This window comes from Solanum lycopersicum, chromosome 7, assembly GCF_036512215.1.
Source record: "Solanum lycopersicum chromosome 7, SLM_r2.1".
NCBI lineage: Eukaryota > Viridiplantae > Streptophyta > Magnoliopsida > Solanales > Solanaceae > Solanum > Solanum lycopersicum.
Window position 1 is genome coordinate 3,799,317 of NC_090806.1, and position 22,920 is coordinate 3,822,236.

Below are 22,920 nucleotides of genomic sequence, written 5' to 3' on the forward strand. Positions count from 1 at the left end.
TGCCCCAAGAAGGACACTGCATCTAGCCAAAACTCACACTTAGAGAACTTGGCATAAAGCTTTTTCTCCCTCAACATTTCCAATACCATTCTCAAATGCTCTTCATGTTCCTTCTTGCTCTTTGAGTACACCAATATATCATCAATAAATACGATCACGAAGATGTCCAAATATGGCTTAAAAATCCCGTTCATCAAGCTCATGAACGCAGCAGGGGCATTCGTAAGACCAAAAGACATCACCACAAATTCGTAATGCCCATACCTAGTTCGAAAAGCAGTCTTTGGCACATCCGTTGCCCGTATTTTCAATTGATGATAACCGGATCTCAAGTCAATCTTAGAGAAGACACAAGCACCTTGTAACTGATCGAATAAGTCATCAATGCGAGGAAGAGGATACTTGTTCTTTATGGTTACCTTGTTTAGTTGTCTGTAGTCTATACACATTCGAAAACTCCCATCCTTCTTCTTCACAAACAAAACCGGAGCACCCCAAGGAGATGCACTTGGTCTAATGAAGCCTTTGTTTAACAACTCTTGAAGTTGGGCTTTTAACTCTCTTAACTCCGTGGGAGCCATTCTATAAGGGGGTATAGAAATGGGGCGAGTACCCGGTTCAAGATCAATACAGAAGTCAATATCCCTATCCAGTGGCATACCAGGGAGATCTGCAGGGAACACATCCAGAAACTCACGGACCACTGAAATCGACTCGATCGAAGGTACTTGGGTAGTGTCATCCTTGAGATGTGCCAAGAAAGCTAAACACCCTTTACTAACCATTTTCTTAGCACGAAGAAAGGAGATGATACGCACCGGATTGGAAGTGTAGTCACCCTCCCACACTAACGGATCTGTCCCAGGCTTGGCTAACGTCACCGTTTTAGCATTACAATCCAAGATCGCAAATTGCGGAGAAAGCCAAGTCATACCCAGAATTACATCAAAATCATTCATTTCTAAGATAACCAAATCTACATAAGTGTTGCTCCCCACAAAGTTCACCAAACAAGACCTATATACCTTTTCAACTACCACAGACTCACCCACCGGAGTAGAAACACGAATAGGCATATCAAGTAATTCACAATGTAAATTTAGACCATTAGCAAATGAGGAAGATACATAAGAAAATGTGGATCCAGGATCAAACAATATGGAAGCCATGCAATCACAAACCAGAAGATTACCTGTGATGACAGCATCAGATGCCTCCGCTTCAGACCGCCCAGGGAAAGCGTAACAATGGGCCCTATCGTTCGTCTGTCCGTTGCCCCTACCATGTTGTGATGTAGTGGCTACAGGTTGCCCATCACCTCGGCCGTTCTGGTGGCCACCATTACCTCGGCCACCACGTCCTCCAGAATAACGGCCTCTACCATGACCACCTCTACCTCTAACATTTGGAGGTCTGTAACTCTGTTTTGGACAATATATCTTAATATGTCCAATCTCCCCACATCCATAGCACTCTCTGGGTTCATGCATAGGTCTCTCAGAGAAGTGTTGACCGGTCGGAGGTGGACCCCCAACTACAGTCTGTAGTGAAGACTGAATGGGTCGAACTGCGTAACCTCCGGAACCCTGTCCTCTAGAGTAAGAACCATTAAACTCACCTCCCTTTCGAAACCTCTTTGATGTCGATGCCATGGTGAATTCATCTGGCTTCACACCTTCCACCTCTACCACGAAATCTACCACTTCTTGGAAGGATTTTGCCGTAGCCGCTACCTGTAAGGCTGAAATCCGCAACTCTGACCTCAACCCCTTCACAAAACGACGAATCCGCTCTTGTGGACTGAAGCAAAGTTGGGTGGCATATCTGGATAGTGCACGGAACTTAGCCTCATATGCATTGACCGACATCCTACCTTGCTGTAGGCTCAAGAACTCATCCCTTTTCCTATCCCTCAACGTCCGGGGGATATACTTCTCCATAAACAAGTTAGAGAATGAGGCCCAAGTCATAGGTGGTGCCTCTGTTGGTTGACACTCAATATGTGACCTCCACCACATTTTGGCGTTCCCTTGAAACTGATAAGTCACAAACTCCACATCAAACCGTTCTACTATACCCATCTTGTGTAGTAGCTCGTGACAGTCAACCAGAAAATCATAAGCATCCTCCGATTCAGCACCCTTGAAGACCGGAGGTTTCAGTTTCAAGAACTTACTGAAAAGTTCATGTTGATCAGTTGTCATTATAGGCCCAGTAGTCAGACGTGGAAATGTGCCTATGTCCAATGAGGCTTCCATACGAGGAGCCATAGTGGCTGCATGTTGTACTTCTGAAACCGGAGGTGTTGGCGCAGAAAACACTGGAGGTGTCTGACCTTGATCAGACAACCCACTGAGATAGGCGAGAACCTGATTGATCATCGCTGGGGTAGGCTGGGGTGGCAATCCCTCATTCTGCACTTGTTCATTTTCCCCATCCTCCCCTTCTCTTATTACCTCCTCAGTCGGTGGAGGAGTAACTGCCCTAGTATCAGATGGGATTGGTGTTTGTCCTCTTCCTCTAGAGGACGTCCTCCCACGACCTCTACCACGGCCTCTTGTCGTTGCTCTTTCTCGAGCCACAGCCCCAGTGGCTGGCTCAGTTATATCCTGCCTTGCTTGTGTTGGTGTTGGTGCTGGCGTAGTCGTTGCTCTAGTTCTAACCATCTGCGAAATAGAGTGAAGATGGTCAGATACCAATTTGTATCACCTAGATACCAATTGGACCCAAGTAGTAGCACGAAAGAAAGAATGAAAGAGTGAAATTTTCCTAAAGTCTTATAGCCTCTCAAGGAAAAGTAAAGGCGTCCCCCTACCGTTCCTTAAGACTCTACTAGACCTGTTCTTGTGTGATGAGACCAACGAACCTAATGCTCTGATACCAAGTTTGTCACGACCCAAATCCGGGCCGCAACTGGCACCCACACTTACCCTCCTATGTGAGCGAACCAACCAATCTAAACCTTATCATTTCAATATAATATCAGCATGAAGTAACGCGGAAGACTTAAACTCATTAATAAAAATCAATAATCAACTTCTATAACTCAAAACTTATCATTCCCCAAAATCTGGAAGTCATCACCACAAGAACATCTATGATCAAATGACTAAACTAAGAGTATTCTAAAAACTAAAAATACATAAGAAGCTAGTCCATGCCGGAAGTTCAAGGCATCAGGACTTGAAGAAGAAGATCCAGTCCAAGCTAGAAGCATTAGCTCACCCTGAATTTCCGATGTAGTAAGACTGGCTTGAATTACTGTTGAGCCGAAGACGACGGCACGTTTGCTGCACTCCACAAATAAACAAGAAGAAAACATAAAAGTAGGGGTCAGTACAAAGCATGGGTACTGAGTAGATATCATCGGCCAACTCAAAATAGAAATCAATATATACCAATAATATCATAAAATCAACTATGATACTCAACATGTAGCAACAACAAGCACTATATCATTAACAATTACCGTCAAGTTCACACATGAGGACTCAAACCTCAATACCGTACTCATTTGGGAATCATATTCATTAGATTGAGTATATTAACTTCTTTCAAGATTCATTATCTTTATTTCTCTTGTGTCGGTACGTGACACTCCGCTCCCTCATATTCATTATTCCTCTTGTGTCGGTACGTGACACTCCGATCCCCTAAATCTATGTGTCGGTTCGTGACACCCGATCCCCTAAATCTATGTGTCGGTTCGTGACACCCGATCCCCTAATACTACGTGTCGGTTCGTGACACCCGATCCTCTAATACTACGTGTCGGTTCGTGACACCCGATCCCCTAATACTACGTGTCGGTTCGTGACACCCGATCCCCTAATTTTACGTGTCGGTTCGTGACACCCGATCCCCTAATACTACGTGTCGGTTCGTGACACCCGATCCCCTAATTCTACGTGTCGGTTCGTGACACCCGATCCCCTAATACTACGTGTCGGTTCGTGACACCCGATCCCCTAATTCTACGTGTCGGTTCGTGACACCCGATCCCCTAATACTACGTGTCGGTTCGTGACACCCGATCCCCTAATCTCCTTCCATCAATTCATCAAGCCTTCTTTCTTACCAAGGCATCATCAATCCCATTATTTTAGTTCATCACGCCTTCTTTTATACCAAGGCCTCATTATTAACGAAGAGATTAGGATTTTGCAAGATTTGGGATTCAATAACTTCATCATGCTTATATAATCACAATTATATAATTACATTCATGCAAGCATACAATTAAGCACATAGCAGGGTTTACAATATTATCAATACATATCATTCTCTATTAAGAGTTTACTACGAATATCGTAAGAGAAACCATAACCTACCTCCACCGAAGAATTGCGATCAACAAGCTATCTTCTCAGAATCCTTGCTATCCTCTTCGTTTCTCTCTCTCTCTACTCGTTCTCTTTCTTTTTCTGTCTCTCTTTGTTCTTTCTTATTTTTTTCTTATTCAAACCCTCTTTCTTTTACCCTAATTAACATATAATTAAGGATAAAAGATGGCAGTAATACCCTACTAATTAACTTAAGGTTAACTCTTTTAACCCCCAAGTAATTAGACTTATTAACATTAACCCACTAACTTTATAATTAAGGCAGGAATAGTCAAAAACGTCCCTTAAAACGTATAAAGAAATCCGACCCGGACTGGGATTGCGCAACCTGTGACGGGCCGTCGTGCCTGCGACGGTCCGTCCTGCAGGTCGTCGCAAAGTTCAGAGACCCAAATTTCCACCAAGGGTCTGTGACGGTCCGTCCTGCCATTTCGTTACGAAGTTCAGAGAGTCGATTTTCAGTACCCAATTTTCAGTTTTTCTAAGTGTTTTGAAACGAGGCCCTGCGACGGTCCGTCGTGCCCATGACGGTCCGTCATGGGGTCCGTCGCTTCTGCCAGTTTTTCCAGAATTGAAATCTGCTGCTCAAAACGACTAAACAGGTCGTTACAACAACAATATACATACACTCTTATAATATCATTGACTAATGAATGATTTCTGAACAAGAAATCTTAATGATACCACAACAATATAAATACACTCTTATAATATCATTGACTAATGAATAATTTCTGAACAAGAAATCTTAATGATACCACAACAATATACATACACTCTTATAATATCATTGACTAATGAATGATTTCTGAAAAAGAAATCTTAATGATACCACAACAATATACATACACTGTTATAATATCATTACAAATGAATAATTTCTGAACAAGAAATCTTAATGATACCATAACAATATATATACCAAAGTATAAAGTTGAATTACTTTTTTGCCCCTACACTAATTAAAATGTTATAAAGTATTCATATTAATTAATTATTAACTACTAATCCAACACAAAAGTTAATTATTTATTCATTAGTTATGAGTTACACCTCCTCCAATATTACTTTTTAAGTATTTTTAATTTTCTAAGGATCAAGTTATTTGCAATTTTCTAAGCATTAAGATGTTTTTCAATTTTCTAGATGCATATTTAATTAAATTAAATTAAATGGTATAATAGATGCATCAAATCTAATTATATCAACTCCAACACTTGCATCTTGAGAAACCTTCGAGACCTTTTCATTATTGTCAGAGGGCAATGCTTCTGATAATATAGACATTTCATACAGTCACTCTACCCCTAACAGAAATTTCGATATAATTCAAAAAAGGTGAAGTCACAAACGAAATTTAGGAATATGAATAGCTAACTTCATTAATCTCTCTCTCTCTATATATATATGTAGTGTAATCTATTGTCATTTCTATACTTTTATCCTCTATATATAGTTTTTGACATTTTTTGTATTTGTTTTTCTTTAATATATATATATATATATATATATATATATATATATATATATATATCTTATTCTTGATTTGTTTTTGCTAATTATTAATTCTTATTTATTTTTCTTTTGTTTCATTTTTTTTATCTTACAATTTTGAATTCTTCACTTCTCATTCACATCATCAGTAAGTAGTAGATACGATGTTTCACAAAAATATAACGTAATCAGTAGGAAAATTATGATATTTATGACATTTTTTAGTAGTATATATGATATAGATTTTAGATCCATACAAAATTATTATTTCTTTGGGTGGATACTTTTTTGAAGATGTACACCCAATATTTTTAAATAAGATATTTTAAATATTTCAACTATTTACATCAAGTTTCTTATTTTTGTGTATAGATCGCTTATATTATATTCCATAATATGATTATATTTAAATGATTTAATTAATATTTTCCTGAAATGACTCACAATCTTGAATCAAACAAAGTAATTTGTTTGTGCAATTGGATGTGTATATATCGATTAAATTTTCTAATGTCAATAATAATTAGGAAAAATAACTTAAATACACAACTATAAGTTTTATATTCTCTAATTTTCCTTCTTTTTTTAAATATTACATAATTCCCTTTTTTTTAATTTTAGTATAAGTGTATCGATACATAACATTCTCTCTCCTATAATACACAATTACCCATTTTAATGCCTATTTTTTCTCCATTAAAACACTCAACCTTTTAAATCAGTTTTTGAATTTTGAATTTTCTCCATTGAAACACTCAACCTTTTAAATCAGTTTTTGGATTTGAAATTATTAATTTTAATTAATTTTAATTAAAACACCCAATTTTGAAATTTTGAATTTCAAAATTTAAAAAATTTGAAATTTCAAAAATTTGGACAATTTCTCTCCCGTTCAGTTATTACTCCATCACGTTTTCAGTTCTTCTCTCCCGTTCAGTTCTTAGTCGATGCATTGATACATGAATTAGATGTGTATCATATGATTTCCTATGTATCAAGAGCTTTTGAAAATTGTTATCATGTATCAGTCAATAAGTTTAATAACTGCCCCATCAAGTGTGCTTGCTGATACATATCGACTCAGTGTGTTATAGTGTTTAGACGATGCATTGATACATGAATTTGATGTGTATCATATGATTTTCTATGTATCACGAGTTTTTGAAAATTGTTATCATGTATCAGTCAATAAGTTTAATAACTGGATGTTCATAAAAATGTCTTCAAACTAGATGATATAATCTTGAATTTTCAAAATTTGAAATTTTTATCCAATTACGTGCTGAATTAATGATTATTAATGAACTGTTACCGTAATTTAAGCTGATTTAGATAACAAATTTAAATGTTAAATTTTTCCCCCTTTTAATCTTAACAGTTTTAAGTTAATGTGTATCATTTACCATGTATCACAACATACTAATGTATCACGCCACAACAATTATAAGGGATTATTAGTAAATACTAAATTTGTCGGGACAAAATGTAAGGTAGGGAGCAGGATCGATGAAGTCCAAATTGGATATGATAGAAACTATGTTACTAGACAGCAATAAGAAAATGAAACCAGTGGCAATAGTTTATGACAAGAAATCAGGAAGAGTAATGAATATCCAAGCGACTGCGCCTTGTGTGCATTTCTACACTGCAAATTGGATCATAAATGTAAAAGGAAAAGGTGGATTTGTGTATCAGCCTCGTTCAACATTGTCTTTGGAGACTCAAGGGTACCCTGACGCTGTAAATCATCTAAAGTTCCCTTCCACAATTGTGAATCCAGGAAAAACTTATGCTCATTCTGTGTTGTATACTTTCTCCATCAAAAAATAGATTTGGGCCATATCCTCTTAATAACATTGTCTACTTCAATTGATTTTTGTATCCAATTACGTGCTGAATTAATGCTTATTAATGAACCATTACCGTAATTTAAGCTGATTTAGATAACAAATTTAAATGTTCCATTTTTCCCCCCTTTTAATCTTAACAGTTTTAAGTTACTGTGTATCATTTACCATGTATCACAACATACTAATGTATCACGCCACAACAATTATAAGGGATTATTAGTAAATATTAAATTTGTCGGGATAAAATGTAATTATTGTATTACACTATGAGATTCCTTAAATTTATAATTAACTATATCTATCACAAATATACACCCTTTTCTTATAAGTGTATCTCATGAGATTGACAATGATACAGTATCCACCTTAAAAACATATGTTGATCAATATTTGTAGATAAAAAAATATGACTTTTATTCAGCAACAACTTCTTGATATGCATGTGTCTACAAAAAAGAGGTGATAGTTTCTTACACAAGATACAAACTTTAACATGTGCGGAACACTTGCAAACATAATCATTGTTACTTATGTAAAATATAAATTATTTGTTATTAAAATATTTTAAAAAATCAAGAAAATGTTGCACTAAGTATAAGATATATTAGAACTATATAAGAAAAATATCACATATATCAATTTAATTGATCGTGTATAACTACAAACAACTATAATTTTTTTTTTAAAATTTAGTTACTCAATATTACTTGCAAATTTTAGTAGCATCTATATCATATAATTTTTTGTACTAATTAACACAAGACTCACGTGCAACGCACGTGTCTAGAGATTAATACAATAATATAGGTAACAACGGTCCAAACAGGGTATAGAAAAATGAAAATTTTCATTAAACATTTTGAGAAACATCTTTATTTATCTCATTCAACCTACAGAATTATCGAGAAACATCTTTATTTATCTCATTCTACCTACAGAATTATCGAGAAACATCTTTATTTATCTCATTCTACCTACAGTATTATCTAGAAACATCTTTATTTATCTCATCCCGCCTATAAAATTATCCCTTTTTAGTTTACTTGCCCAACAAAACGATACTAACAATACAATACTATGGGCCACAACCATCCAAACAACTACGGATAATAACCATCCAAACAAAGTGTATGACCGTGAAAAAACTCATAAAATATTTCGAGAAACATCCTTATTTATCTCGTTCCGCATACAAAATTATCTCTTGCCCCTATTTTTCCCCAAAATTTTCTTTTTTCCTCCTCCAACCACCCCCCTCTTCCAACCCCCCCCCCCCAAACCCCCCTACCCCACCCCAAATGTGGGGACAGTACACTCAAAGCCAACCCTAACCCAGAAAACTTTCTCCTCATCTCTCTTCCAAATCTTTCAACTTTAACTCTTTTCAAAATTAATTTTTGTTGTACTTTAACTCTTGTTTCTCTTTTCTTGAAAAACAGAGGAAAATTTGGGTTTTTTATAAGGGAAAATGGAGGTAAAAAGTTTCAGCTCTGATGTAGCAGCTTTTGGGAAAATAGTGGTGAACTCTGTTCTTGAAGCTGTTGTTGCTGAGACCCTTTTGGTTACTCAGAGATCTGTTGCTTCTCTGCTCATGGTGGTATAAATAAAACACTTTTCCCCTTTTGTTTTCATGTAAAGTTTTGATTTTTATGTTGTGGGGTTTAGTTTTCTTGCTCTTTTTTTGCTTCTGTTGTGTGTGGTTTTGTATTTGAGTCCAACCCCCCTGACCAAACTATGTTCTTGTTATTTGGGGTTAGTTTTTTTGGTTCTTTATTGAGTAATTGAGGTTATATAGTTGATAATTTAGCTGTTTCATTTGAATTTCTAGTTTTATGTGTTTTGTTATTGTGTTCTCGAAGCTGTGTATATGGACTGTGTTTTTTTTTAAGTAACTGTTTACTGGAGAATTCAGTTTGTTTCTTCATTGTTAGTGTTTGATGTGCTACTGTGTTGTGTTATTCTTCATGGTTTTCAGCATGGATTCTTTGTTATGTATTTGCTTTACATGTCTTTTTCTGTTGATATATGTTTTACATGAGCGGAGGATCTATTACAAATAGTTTCTCTACCTTCACGAGGTAGTAATGATTAGGTTATTACATTGTGGCTTTTCAGACCTTTACCTTTAGATTGTCTAGAGTTAGTTAATTAGTTTTAGAAAACTTTTACTTGTACACTTAGTGTTGAGGGTCTATTGGAAGCCGTCTCTCTACTGTCAAGTTGCACGGTAAGGTCTTTTTACAGTTTACCCTTCCCAGACCTTACAATGTGGGATTACACTAGGTATGTTGTTGTTGTACTTAATCGTCAGATCTTGTAACCTGTTTGACTCAGTGTTGTGAAAGGCGGTCACCAATGGCGAGAGGCGAGGCAACCCTTCATCGCCTATTAAGCTTTGTGGCACTCGCATCTTCAAAAGGCGCCAAAGACGTGGTCTTCTGTATTTTCTTAAGAAAAGAAGGCGACCAATTTAGGATTTCTAAAGTTATTAAGATAATTTTAGGGCTTTCTTTCCAAATTTTCACAATTGCACTTTTAGACTGAGATTGTGACTCCAACCAGGTCTACTCGACTAGACTTCTTTGGTGACTCCATAGTCCAACCAGTACATATTTCTTCTTCCTTTGTTTCTTTTTCCTTCTTCAAACTTCTGAGTTATTTCTATCTCTGTTTTGACTTTTGTTATACTTTTTTTTTCTCATTCAAGTTCTAGATTTTTAGTATCTACAATCTATTTTCAGTTGAATTGAAATATTGTTAATATGTTATTGCTATTGAGATTTTGATTATTTATATATGTAGTTAAATATTTTAAACTTTTTTGTTTATTTGGTGCTGGCCGCACTTCAAAATTGTGAGCGCCTTGCAGCTCATCTCGCCTTGTGGCAAGGGCGGACCTTTTGTCGCCTTTTGCATTCAAAACATTGGTCTGACACTGACTATCAAAAGACCAACTTGTAAAACCATAATTTATTTGAATACATGAATGTTGAAAGTTGAAACTGTTTCATTAACAAAGCTGTTACTTGTATTTCATCCGGTAGACTAATAAATGTTTCAAACATAAAGTAACCTATTCCTAAACCAGCATTGAATGTCAATGCCAGATTCAAGTAATTGTAACTTCTCTCCCCTCTTGTTATATGAATATTCTGTATTTAAGCTCCATTGGGAAATGTTCCTTCACTAGTTCTATTAGTGAAAATGGAGTCGAGATACGCCATGTCCCTACACTTGTTATTCTCCTTCATGGTGACATGTATGGTCATGTCAGTACAAGGAGAGCTTACGAAAGTTCCATTAAGGCCTTATCTTAGAGGTAATCCAGGTCTATTACCACAAGCAATTGCACCTTGTCATGATAGTTCAGTGGTCCAAAGAGTTGAGGATTGTGAAGGACAGGTACGTAAAAAGGGCTAATCCCATGTTGAATTCTGTGAACCTTGCTTATTGTGAGGCTGTTAATGTTACGAAAATTTCTAACTTGCTGGCCTACAATGTTTGGAGATGGATATTTGAACGTGGGTTGTGTTTGATTTGTAATTGACTACTGCAAATGTTCAGTAGCGTCTCTTCCTAACCACACAAAGGCCTCTTGAGATGAAATCATCTCCTTGTTAACGTAGTATATAGGTGTTTTGTGTTTTCCTTTTCCTATAATTCAGACACGTCTGTGTGTCATTCTCTAATAGATGTTCTCTGTTCTACATCCCTATAATTCATATACCACTGTTTGTTATGCTCAGATTTAAGGATTATAATTGTAGAAGTTGGTTGAAACAATGGTTTTAACCTACCTTATCAAAAAGAAAGTTGAAGAAACAAGAGTTCTCTAAAGCATACTATCATGAGTCATGAATTTTTGGAAGATTATGGAAGAAGTAGCATAGAGAATGTTTGTGCAAGTATTGTTGCTCGTATATTTGAAAATATGGACAGATCAGACTAATATTTTGAACATCGATATGTGCTGTCAAATATGGTTTAGTTCAATTTTCTGCTATATGTGACATATTTTACTGATTTTGTTGTTCTACTGGTCATAATTATTCTGGCTTGGTACTGTTTCTTTGAACAGAGCTTCATGTTTGATTGTGACGAGTCATCTTCTTTCCATGAAATTTGTCACCACTGTTAATGCTAATGCTAAAGAATTTTTATGTATGTAGGCATTTCGTATGTTTAGTGCCCTTCTTGAGACATTTGTATCTCTGTATTTGTACTCACAAGCCTTGAAGATTTAATGTACTTCTGGCTTTTACCTTGAATTCCGGTCGTTCTGCCTCGTTTAACATAACTGCATTTGTTTCATTCAATACTATGAAACTTCCTGTTCACTGCTACATGTCATTAAGCTTACGGTGCACTGCTTGGGGACTTGATGTTCCTCAAATTTTTGCCTAAATCCCCTTACGGGAGTCCTTTGGATTTCAGGTGGGATGTTTGCTGAAGGATGGTGCTCCATTGTCAGAGTTGGCAACCATTGCTCCATCGTCAGAGTTTGTAAGCATTGCTCCATTGTCGGAGCTGATAAGCCCCGATAGAAGGTATTATTCGTCTCATGTGCATTCCTGGTATCGCTGAACTGAAAGTTCCATGTTACAAGCTTCAACAAGTCTAATGATGTCAATTTTAGGTTTCCCTTTGAGGCGCTTAGTCAAAAGAACCAAGCTTGTACCGAGAACAAAGATGGCAGCGATACAGAGGATGATAATGACGACGATGATGGAGATGCTGAGGATCAGGATGACGACGATGATGCAAATGACGAAGACTTCTCAGGTGAAGAAGGGGGAGATGACGAAGAAGAAGAAGGAGATCCTGAGGAGGATCCTGCGGCTAATGGCAACGAAGGAAGTGATGACGAAGATGACGACGACGACGACGATGGTGATGAGGGGGCTGATGACGACGATGACGATGATGATGAGGAAGAGGAAGAAGACGAGGAGGAAGACGAGGATCAACCACCTGCTAAAAAGAGAAAGTGAAGTTTTTGTTAGATGTTAATATTCTGCTTCTCTATCATGGTTGAGGAGAGTATGTAGTGGAAAGAGAAGGGGAGGTTTAGCTTTTCTGTCTCTTGACAGTGTAGGAAATTAAACATCCTTGTTCACAACAAATTAAGTGTTTTTTATCATGTGGATTGTTACTTATGTGCTACATGTTACATTTAATTGGACTTCATATTCTGCATACTTGGTTAAATATCTGTCGATCTATCGGAAACCACCTCTCTTCCCTACATCTTACCTTCCCTAGACAGCACTTATGGGATTTATCGAAAGCAAACTTTCTATCTCACAAAGATAGGGATGATTTGCATGCATCCTACCTTTTTTAGATTTCACTTGTGAGATTATATTGGGTATGTTGTTGGTGCCTTTTTTAGATCTCATTTGTGGACTTACACCGAGTATGTTGTTATGTTGTTGTTGGTGCCTTTTTTAGATCTTATTTGTGGACTTACACCGAGTATGTTGTTATGTTGTTGTTGGTAAGGTATCTATCAATCTACGGGAAACAACCTCTCTACCTTATAAAGGTAGAGATGAGGTTTGAATATATGTTATCCTCCTTAGAATCTCATATGCGGAATACTTTTTTTAAATCTCACCTGTGAAATTACACTGGATATATTGTTGTTGTTGGTAAAGTATCTACCCATCTATAGGAAACGTAAAGTCTGTATATACTCTATCTTCCCTCGGATTTTACTTGTGGTAGAATCAAGAAAGAGAAGTTTGATAGTAAACTTATGAACCTCTCAAAATTTGGAGGTTGAGTGGAGGTACATGGTCCAAATGGAAACTCAATAGTGAAAATAAATTATTTTTAAAATTGAAGTTAAAATTTTAAAAACAAAATAAATTTAAATAATAAAATTTTAAAGGTTGAATCGATAAATATTAAATTATTGAGTAGTATTTAAATCAAAGTTATGAACTTAGCTTAATCTAACTCCACATTTTTTGAATCCTCATGTCCTATAAACTAAAGACATTGACTTTTTAAGTTGCATATTAAATTTCATTTGAGGAATCAACAAAATATAATAAAATCAAAAGGAAACTTTCTCTACAAGCTCAATTTTTGCAGCAAAACACACAGAAAAAAACAGCTTTAAAATGGCCAATTCAAGTTCCAATATCTACACTAGATTCAAACATAATCGAGAGTCCATCAGAAACACTCTTTATACCGTAAAGATAAAGGTAAGACCAGCATACATCCTACCCTCTTCAGACTCCACTCGTGGAATTACACTGCGTACAGATACAAAATGCCAAAAAGCAAAAAGAAGATCATAACATTTTCTGCAAATGTAGTGTTTTCTAGTAAAGAACTATTGACAGAGATCCTCCTTCATCTCCCAGTAAAATCACTCGTTCATTGCAAATGTGTATCGCGTAAATGGCTTTCTAGCCCTCAGTTTACGCGCCTCAGAGTCCCCTGTTTTCGCCCTGCTAGTGGTGTTTTTCTGTACCATTCTTCATTCTTAACCAACCCTTACAAAAAGTTTCTGTCATTTAGCCTGGAAAAAGTTCCCTTTTCTACAACATGATCATCACAATCCTATTGCAATCCTGCAGTGGACTTCTGCTCTGTCATACAGTTCATAACCCGTTCACGTTTGATGAAAACTACTACATATTCAACCCGACTACTCATCAATTCGTCACACTTCCCAGGCCATTATCAGGGGATGTTATCGGAATGAGTTTAGCCTTTGATCCATGGAAATCACCAAATTACAAAGTTATCTCCCTCCAAATTTCTAAACTTGAACCTACAAATCACCAGATAGAGATTTACTCATCTGAACATATGAAATGGAGAGTTTCTGGACAAACTTTTCCTAGAGATTACGATATACGTTTCAAAAACGGACTAGTTTACTGGAATGGAGCTATTTATGTGTCATGTATCAAACGTTTCAACATAGAACAAGAAAAGTTTGAAGAAGTTGACATACCTGAAGTCCAGGATCACGAAGATGATGATTACAGGATCGTCTACTTTGGAGAGTCTTATGGCCATTTGCACCTTATACAAGTGAATCGCCAGAACTTAGCTTTGTACAACATCTACGAGATGAAACATGATGGTGCAGGTTGGTTCTTGAAGTACGAGATGAATGTTGAAGACGTTGTGTTGGCATTCCCTCATATAATTCGAGATTTCCTCGAGACAACAGAATTTCATTACTATGGCATGGCTGTGCTAGATGTTGTAAGGGGAGATAAAGAAGATGATTCATTCTTGATTTTGCATATTACTGAAATGGTTATACTACGTTACAACTTAGTGGATAAGTCATTCTACAAGCTCTGGGTTTTGACAATGGTGTTCATGATGCATTTGCTTGGTGTCTGCATTTTGATAGATCAAACACTTACCAGTACATTGAATCTACCTATTGTTGGTAAGTTCACAAGCACCTTGCAACGTTATCGTTGCTTGCTTCTTCAACTTGGGGGAATACTGACAGCTTGTTTGGATGGTCGTTAGTTTAAATACAATGTTTGGTTTGATTGTCACTTGATTTTATTGTATGTTACATCAAAATACCTTATTTTAAATCTTGTCAAAAATTCTCTACTGTTATGATCAAAGTAACCAGAACTGACAAAGCTAACAATAAAAGATGAGAAATCAGACAACATACCCAATATAATCCCACAAGTGGGGTCTGGGGAGGGTAGACTGTATGAAGACCTTGCCTCTACTGCATAGAGATAGAGAGGTTGCTTCTGATCAACCCTCGGCTTCAAATAAAGCATTTCCAAGCAGTTTGACAAAGAGACTGGTGAGAAACATAAAGTTCAACATTAAGCTTAATACTTAATACTCCATCTCCACAAATAGAAGATATTGATGTTCTAAATAGAACCCCAAAAATACATAAGAAACTCTATCAGCAAGAGCGTATGTGATTAGGAAACCACAAAATATTATTTCAGGCTTGTCAAGTCTCGTCCCAAACATATGCGAGATGGTAAGACTCAACTGCAAAATACTGAGGCAATGAACACTTCAAGCCTTCGAGATATGGCGTACCATCTAGAAGGTAAACCTGCAGTGTAATAGATATATAGCCTGTTTAGTCATTTAAATTGACATCACCACAAGAAATCAAGTGATATGAATTGATGCCTGACATAATTGTCGTGGTGTTCAGATTTCACTTTGTTCACAAAACATGGAAAACGCCAAAGAAGACGCAAGAAATCCAGTACGATTGGAGAAACTAATCATGCTGAAGGTTAAAATATCAATACACTAGGTACAGCTGCAATCTCCAGAGGTTTTTGTAAAACCATTGGCAATTGAGAAGTGCATCGCAATCATTTTACCATATTGCACAAACAAAACCTCCAAGAACTCAATCACTTGTAATGTTCGCTCATGTATCAAAATTTGCCGTTGAACTAATCCAAATTGAGGCATTTTTGAGTCACAACATAACGAAGGGTAAAGTTAACCTATTTCGAATAGTTCAAGAATGTTGCATATCAAATTGCATTTGAGAAATCAAATGAAAATCCAACAACCAAAAAAGAGGAAACTTTCTTTACAAGATCAATCATTTGCACACAAAAAATAGAGCTTTAAAATGGCCATTTCGATTCCAAAATACTACAACAGATACAAAATGCCAAAGAGCAAAAAGAAGATCATAACCTTTTCTGCAAAATGTAGTGTTTAATATTGAAAGACTATTCACAGAGATCCTCCTTCTTCTGCCTGTACAATCACTTAGCCAATGCAAATATGTGTTAAAAAATGGTGTTCATTAATCTCTAATTCTCACTTCACGCGTGTCAGAATTCCCTATTTTATCCCCGCAAGTAGCATCCTTTTGTAACATTATTCATACTTAACCAACCCTTTTAGACTTTTTCAGCTCATTACACAACTGTAATGAAGCTTTCTATGTAAATACACTGCAGCAGTTTACTTCCTAACACTAATCATATACACACTTCACAAATTTCATTCCATTCGCCAATTTATCAAGCATAACATCAGATCATGTGTATCCAAGATTACTTCACACAAATGCACAGATACACCATTCAAATACATGTAAATCACAACTGATACATAGAAAAGATGCAGCAAAATAGGATAATTAATCAAGTACAACAAGATTCACTTACTAAGGCAACTTTCCGGCCCGGAAAGTAGCAAACTTTGACACTTCTGAATAGCTGTAATCAATGTCATTGTCCTTCAAGAATGCCTCAATCATTGCTTTAACTTTCTCTGGCTCCAAGCTTTCACATTCAATCTCATAAAAAGTACCAAAGTCATACATAGTCTCATCTACCTCCAATTCCACACCACACCACTCAAACACATTCCTCACATTCTTAAACCCACCCAATCCAATAAACCCTTCTTCCCCAACATGAAATTCCTCTCTTGCCCTTTTCAAAACCCTAGAATCTACCTCCATCAGTTTTCTAGGGTTAGAAACGCATTCATATCCAATTTTCGGATCTAATTCCTCTTCATCCTCTTCCACTCGACTAACACCGTCGATAATTACAGCTTTAGCCTTGAGACACACCATGCATTTCACTTTCTCCGAGTTCTCATAGAATCGAAGCCGGAGAACAGCCCGGCGCGAGCTCAACTCGCCGGCAGCGCCATCGAAGAAAGTGTTACGCTGGTGGTGTGTTTTTTTGTGGTGCGATGAGAAAAGTGAGAGTACCTTCTGATGTGCTGAAGAATCAGGCAACCTGAGCTTCACTTCAACCTCCATTAATTGAGGCCGATGCGGTTGTTTTTGGAGGAAGGATCGACTGTTGATCGGTCGAAGTGTTGGAGGAGAGAGGAGACACCGGCTGTGGCAGCTCCGCCGGTACCGGCGGCGGTACTGGTGGAGGAAGAGGCGGCGATGAGGGCGGCGCGTTTGCGAGCTTCTTCGAGTTCTTCTTTGTCTTCGATTTTTACTTCGATTTTGCTGGGCTTTCTTCTCAGCATTTCTCTTTCGTAAATCTCAAGCTAAAAAAGTTCAGTCTTTTTTAATTATATAAAGAAAAGTGGAATTTTAATTTTCATAATGAGACCTTAGGTTATCTTATAATTTTGAAAATACTCCAAATTTTTCATTCGGAGTGACTTTCGTGATGGAAAAGATTAGAGAATGAGGTGAATTACTTCGGACAAGTGAAAGAAAAGATTTATTGATGGGCTAAACTGGATGTTACGAGTCGTAGGAGTATATCGAAGAACATCTGTGAAGAGGTGATTAAATAGGATATAGTTTGTGTGTAGTTTACTGAAGACATCTTCTTAACACTATAAGATATGGAGATTGAATACAATATTTGTTTTGGAGTGTACCTTAAAATTTATTGTTATTGTATTGTTTAAATTCATCGATAGGCAAATGAAAATTTTATTTTATATAACGATCGATTTGGTGTGATTACGTCATTATCTTAATATTTTCTTCTCATTTTGTCTTTATTTATTATTTAATAATTATATTTCAGGTTTTACAAAACATTTTCATAGTAGCTCTATTACATATGCTGTTTTTCTTTTAGATTTACCATTCAAATAATGCATGTACCGATGAAGAACGATACAATATACTGAAACATTGTATTTATTAAAACAATACAGTACAATACAACACAACACAACACAATACAATACAATATAATACACTATGAAACGATACGTAAGAGTGTGAGGGATAGGGTAGATGTTTAGTAAGTGTTTAATCTTGATTTTCACTAGAGTAATAAAATTAGCTTATGAAAACACGACTTACTAAATTTGCTTAAGTTAAGCAAGGTTTTCCGTTTATTTATTTCTTCAATCAATTTGACTTGTTTGATTCAGTCTATTTAATTAACTAAGTAAATATGTACTCCTTTCGTTTCAAATTTTTTTTCTCTATTTTCTTTTTAGTTTGTTTAAAAAAGAATGACTTATTTCCTTTTTTGGTAACACTTTAACTTTAACATTTCACCTGACATGTTTAAGAAGGATATTTTAGTACATTTGACATAATTTAATTTAGAACCACAAAATTGAATTATTTTTTTAAACACCTTTTCAAGTTAAACTAAATCAATCCTTTTAAAACAGAGGGAGTAACTCAAATTGACAAATGACAAATCTTTGAGATTATTATCAAAAAAAAAATTATTTAATTTTATGTAATAAGAGTATATAGCCATAATAATTTTAAAAATGAACATATAGAGAAATTTAAACTTTAGTAAGAATTATATTGGACAATTTGTGTTATAACCCGGTTTTAGCCAATCAATTACAACCAATTTTATTGATTTCAAGAATCATTTCTTGCTAATTTTTATTGCTTTGATAATATTGTACTACCTCCATTTACTTATATTTGTTCATAATATTATTTTTTTTGTTCCATTTTATGTGACATTATTTTTATTTTGGTTAGTTTAAAAAAGAATGTCACATTTCCTTATATGGTAAGTATTTAAAGGTATAATTTCTTTTTTACCCTTGTTATTTCCACTTAATTTGAAAAATATTACTCAAATACATTTATGAGGAGAGAGAAAAATGAGTCTACTTTTGAAAAATAATTTGATAAACATTTCAAAGTCTTTATTTATTTCTTAAACTTCATGCCCAGTCAAATATTGCTACATAAAATAGAACGGAGGGAGTAATAATTTTTATTTTTATTTGTCTATTACAACATATTAAGAGAAAAATAATATTTTTTTTTCTATTTTATTCTCACTATTAACTAATAATTTTCCAAGTTATATATCTCCTTTTTAAAAAAAATTCTAATAGTCATGAAGATTAAAGTAAAATATTCACTTTTATTTATTATTTTTAAAGTAAATGAAAAGTTCATTGTAAATAAGTAAAAAATAATTATTTTTTTCAGAATTTATTGCGGACAAGTAAAAATAAAGAAAAGATATTAATTTGAAGTATGTTTAATAGGATAACATATCTTTTATTTTCCATTATATTAGGACCTCAATAGTCAACACCAGACCAAATAGTAGAATTTTTTGTGTTTAATAAATATAAAAAAAAAATATTTATCATATTCTAGAAATTGTAACTTAAATTGTAGACCCACAATTAATACTAGTACTGAAACTGTTTTCATTAACAATGTTGTTAATCTTTTTATTTCATTTATTAGTATATCTATTAAATACTTTACATACATGAACATTATACAAGTCACAAGTCCAAAATTCCAAGCAAATATAACTATAAAAATTCTAAAATTCCAAGCAAAAGTTTAATTTTTCATTGCTCTTGTTGTATAGCAAAATGGTGCAAAAATTCTTCATTTCCCCCCTCATTTTCTTCATAATAACATGTGGAGCTATTTTTGTACAATCCGAAATTACTAGAATTCCGAAAAGACCTTATCTCAGAGGTAATCCTGGACTATTACCACTAGGTGTTACATTTCATAAAGCTATTAGTTCGAGAGTTTCTGACAGTTATGTTGTTAGTCCTTCCGTTAGCAAGAATTCTGATACTAATTCAATAGTATCGAAGAGACCTTACCTTAGAGGTAATCCTAGACTATTACCACGAGGTGTTGCATTTAATACACCTAGTAGTCCAAGATTTTCTGAAAATCATGTTGTTAGTCCTCCGGTTAGCAAGAATTTTAATACTAATACAATTGTACCGAAGAGACCTTACCTTAGAGGTAAACCTGGACTATTACCACGAAGTGTTACATTTCATAAAGCTATTAGCCCAAGAGTATCTGAAAATCATGTTGCTAGTCCTCCCGTTAGCAAGAATGCTAATACTAATTCGATTGTACCAAATAAACCTTACCTTAGAGGTAAGCCTGGACTATTACCACGAGGTGTCATATTTCATAGAGCTATTAGCCCAAAAATTGTTGAAAACCGTGTTGTTAGTCCTTCCGTTAGCAAGAATTTTAATACTAATTCAATAGTACCAAAGAGACCTTACCTTAGAGGTAAGCCTGGACTATTACCACGAGGTATTACATTTCATAGAGCTATAAGCCCAATAGTTTCTGAAAATCATGATGTTAGTCCTATCACTACTAAAATTTCTAATATTAATTCGATGGTACCAAAAAAAACTTATCTTAAAAGTAATTACGAAATATTACCATAAAATGTTACATTTTATAAACCTACTAGCTCAAGACTTTCAGAAAATAATCATGATTAACATGTTGTTAGTCCTGCCACTAGCAAGACTTCTAATACTAATTTTATAGAACAATATGTATCGTGATAGAAAAATTTTAATTCAATAAAACATTACACTTGAATCTTAGTTCGTCGTTTTAAAAAAAAAAAATTTATGTTCTCTTCTCTAAATTTTTTAGCAGGATGTTTTTAGTATTATATTTAATTTTCATACTTGTTTATGTTACGCATTATTTTAATCTCTGATTATAAATAGTCACTTTACATCACAAATTTATATATACATGGGCGGATCTATCCTTGCCCGAGGGGTGTCAAGCGATACACACCCCTTCGTTGAAAAATTACGTTATATAGATAGGTTAAATTTTGATTTTATTTCTATATATATTGTAGTTGACACTTTTTAACACAGTAATCGCTATCATTTTAATTTTGAAGGCCAATTTTTCTTTTAAAAAAATTCAAAAAACTTATAATAAATGAATAAATACCTAATTTTGAAAAGCAATAGTATTGGTTGAGCTACTTCTAGATTTTAATTATCTTCTTTTTAAAAAATATTCTTTGTGTTTTAATTTAATTTTCCAAATTTTAACTTGACTCATGAATTAACGAGCTATCAAAAAAATTAAAAAATTTAAAATAGACTAAAAAATAAAATAAATTAATTAAAATAGAAAAAGAATGTACTAATGGTCATAAATTTTTAATGTCAATATGACAGAAAATTTATATATTTTAAATGTTGATCAAAGCTCAATAACTCGAATAATTTAAATCATAAAAAAAAAATGCCACATAAAAAAAAGTAATTTATATTTAATGATAATAAATTCATAGGAGTAAAATTCATTACTAGTGTGAATGAGTTTATGGTCAAAGCTTACATAAATTTAAATCTTTTTTTTGAAATAAGAAAAATTGCACAAATTATGATAGAAAAAAAAGCAATTTATATTGAATGATAATTCATGTAATTCAATGTAATGTAAGTGTTAATGAGTTCATTGACTATTTTTATTCCAAAATTTGACTAAAATTTGAAAACTATCATTATTAATTAAATGTAATTGTCACAATAATAATCATGTGTCTTGTAAAACTAATCACAACATAAATAATGTGACATGTAAAAACAATTTGACAGTCAATTTATGCTCACCCTTTTAGTACCTAAACTTCATAAATAGAATTTATTAGATATTACACCTAAGTTTTATAAAGTCCTATTTAAGGAGAATGTTAATCACAACTTCATAATCTACCTTTCTCTTTTCACTAAATTCAATTCACTAGACATTTTCCTTACACACACAAAAAAAAAAACATGGTTTCAGTATTATCTTCATTTCCATGCCTAATTTTAACTCTGATATTATCTTTCTCGATATTAATCCAACCGGGGCTCTTATGGCATGCTCCATTTGGTGATTTGTCTGAATTTTACGCGATGCCACAATGTTGGATGGCCATGGAAGAAACAATGGTGTGTGGTTATAAGGTCTCCGCGATTCTTGGAGGTAACTTAGGGGATGGTTCTATAGACCTTGTTGCCCTAGGTAACAAGTGTTGCAAGGCTATCAATGATGTTTCAAGTAAATGTACCTTTGAGGGTGTTAATCCACTAAACGCGTTTATTCCTCAATTTGTTAAGGATATGTGCGTTGGAGATGATAAAGAGGGAATTTTTAAACCTAACTATCCCTTTTCATATGACCTATTTCGCGGATCCTTGAAAAACTCTTTGCTCAAGAACAATCATGTGTTACCTCGCAAGCTTCATCCTACCTTGCCTATCCGTCCCTGAATATTTATACTTGGTTTTACAATCAATTGTCTTAATAGTCTCTTGTGTTGTGGCTTCTTGGAGTTTATTTTTCTTTCATTTTCAATTATGGGATTGAAATTGACTTATGGTATTGCAAAGAATTATGGTTTATCCAGTCGATCTCAAAAAAATAATAATTAGAATTTAGACTTAGATGTTGGTATTGTTTGAGTCAAGTTATGTTTGTTTATCTTCAGAATATTTTTTTTGCTTGGTTGTTG

At 34.6% G+C, this 22,920-nt stretch overlaps 3 protein-coding genes across 5 annotated transcripts; 2 read left to right on the plus strand and 1 right to left on the minus strand.

The window, feature by feature from the left end:
- The first annotated feature begins 8,825 nt into the window (after positions 1 to 8,825).
- Positions 8,826 to 12,864, plus strand: LOC101257872 (uncharacterized). 2 transcript variants are annotated; one of them, XM_004242682.3, is made up of 3 exons: positions 8,826 to 9,284; positions 12,122 to 12,234; positions 12,324 to 12,864. In XM_004242682.3, exons 1-3 carry the CDS (start codon positions 9,156 to 9,158, stop codon positions 12,676 to 12,678), a joined length of 597 nt encoding a protein of 198 aa, XP_004242730.2. In that variant the 5' UTR covers positions 8,826 to 9,155; the 3' UTR covers positions 12,679 to 12,864. The 2 variants fall into 2 exon arrangements, with proteins under 2 accessions (XP_004242730.2, XP_025887649.2); XM_026031864.2 differs by having other exon boundaries at positions 8,910 to 9,281.
- A 1,384-nt stretch (positions 12,865 to 14,248) lies between these two features.
- On the plus strand, positions 14,249 to 15,199 carry LOC101258873 (F-box protein At5g07610-like). Its single transcript, XM_004242977.2, has one exon. The coding sequence runs from the start codon at positions 14,249 to 14,251 to the stop codon at positions 15,197 to 15,199; it is 951 nt and encodes a 316-aa protein (XP_004243025.2).
- A 296-nt stretch (positions 15,200 to 15,495) lies between these two features.
- LOC101258167 (triphosphate tunnel metalloenzyme 3) lies at positions 15,496 to 17,980 on the minus strand. Of its 2 annotated transcripts, XM_010324974.4 has the most exons (2): positions 16,852 to 17,980; positions 15,496 to 15,764 (listed from the first exon to the last, which is right to left on the minus strand). In XM_010324974.4, coding segments are annotated over exons 1-2 (609 nt in total). In that variant the 5' UTR covers positions 17,460 to 17,980; the 3' UTR covers positions 15,496 to 15,763. The 2 variants fall into 2 exon arrangements, with proteins under 2 accessions (XP_010323276.1, XP_004242731.1); XM_004242683.5 differs by lacking the exon at positions 15,496 to 15,764 and having other exon boundaries at positions 16,851 to 17,980.
- Between the last annotated feature and the right edge of the window lie 4,940 nt (positions 17,981 to 22,920).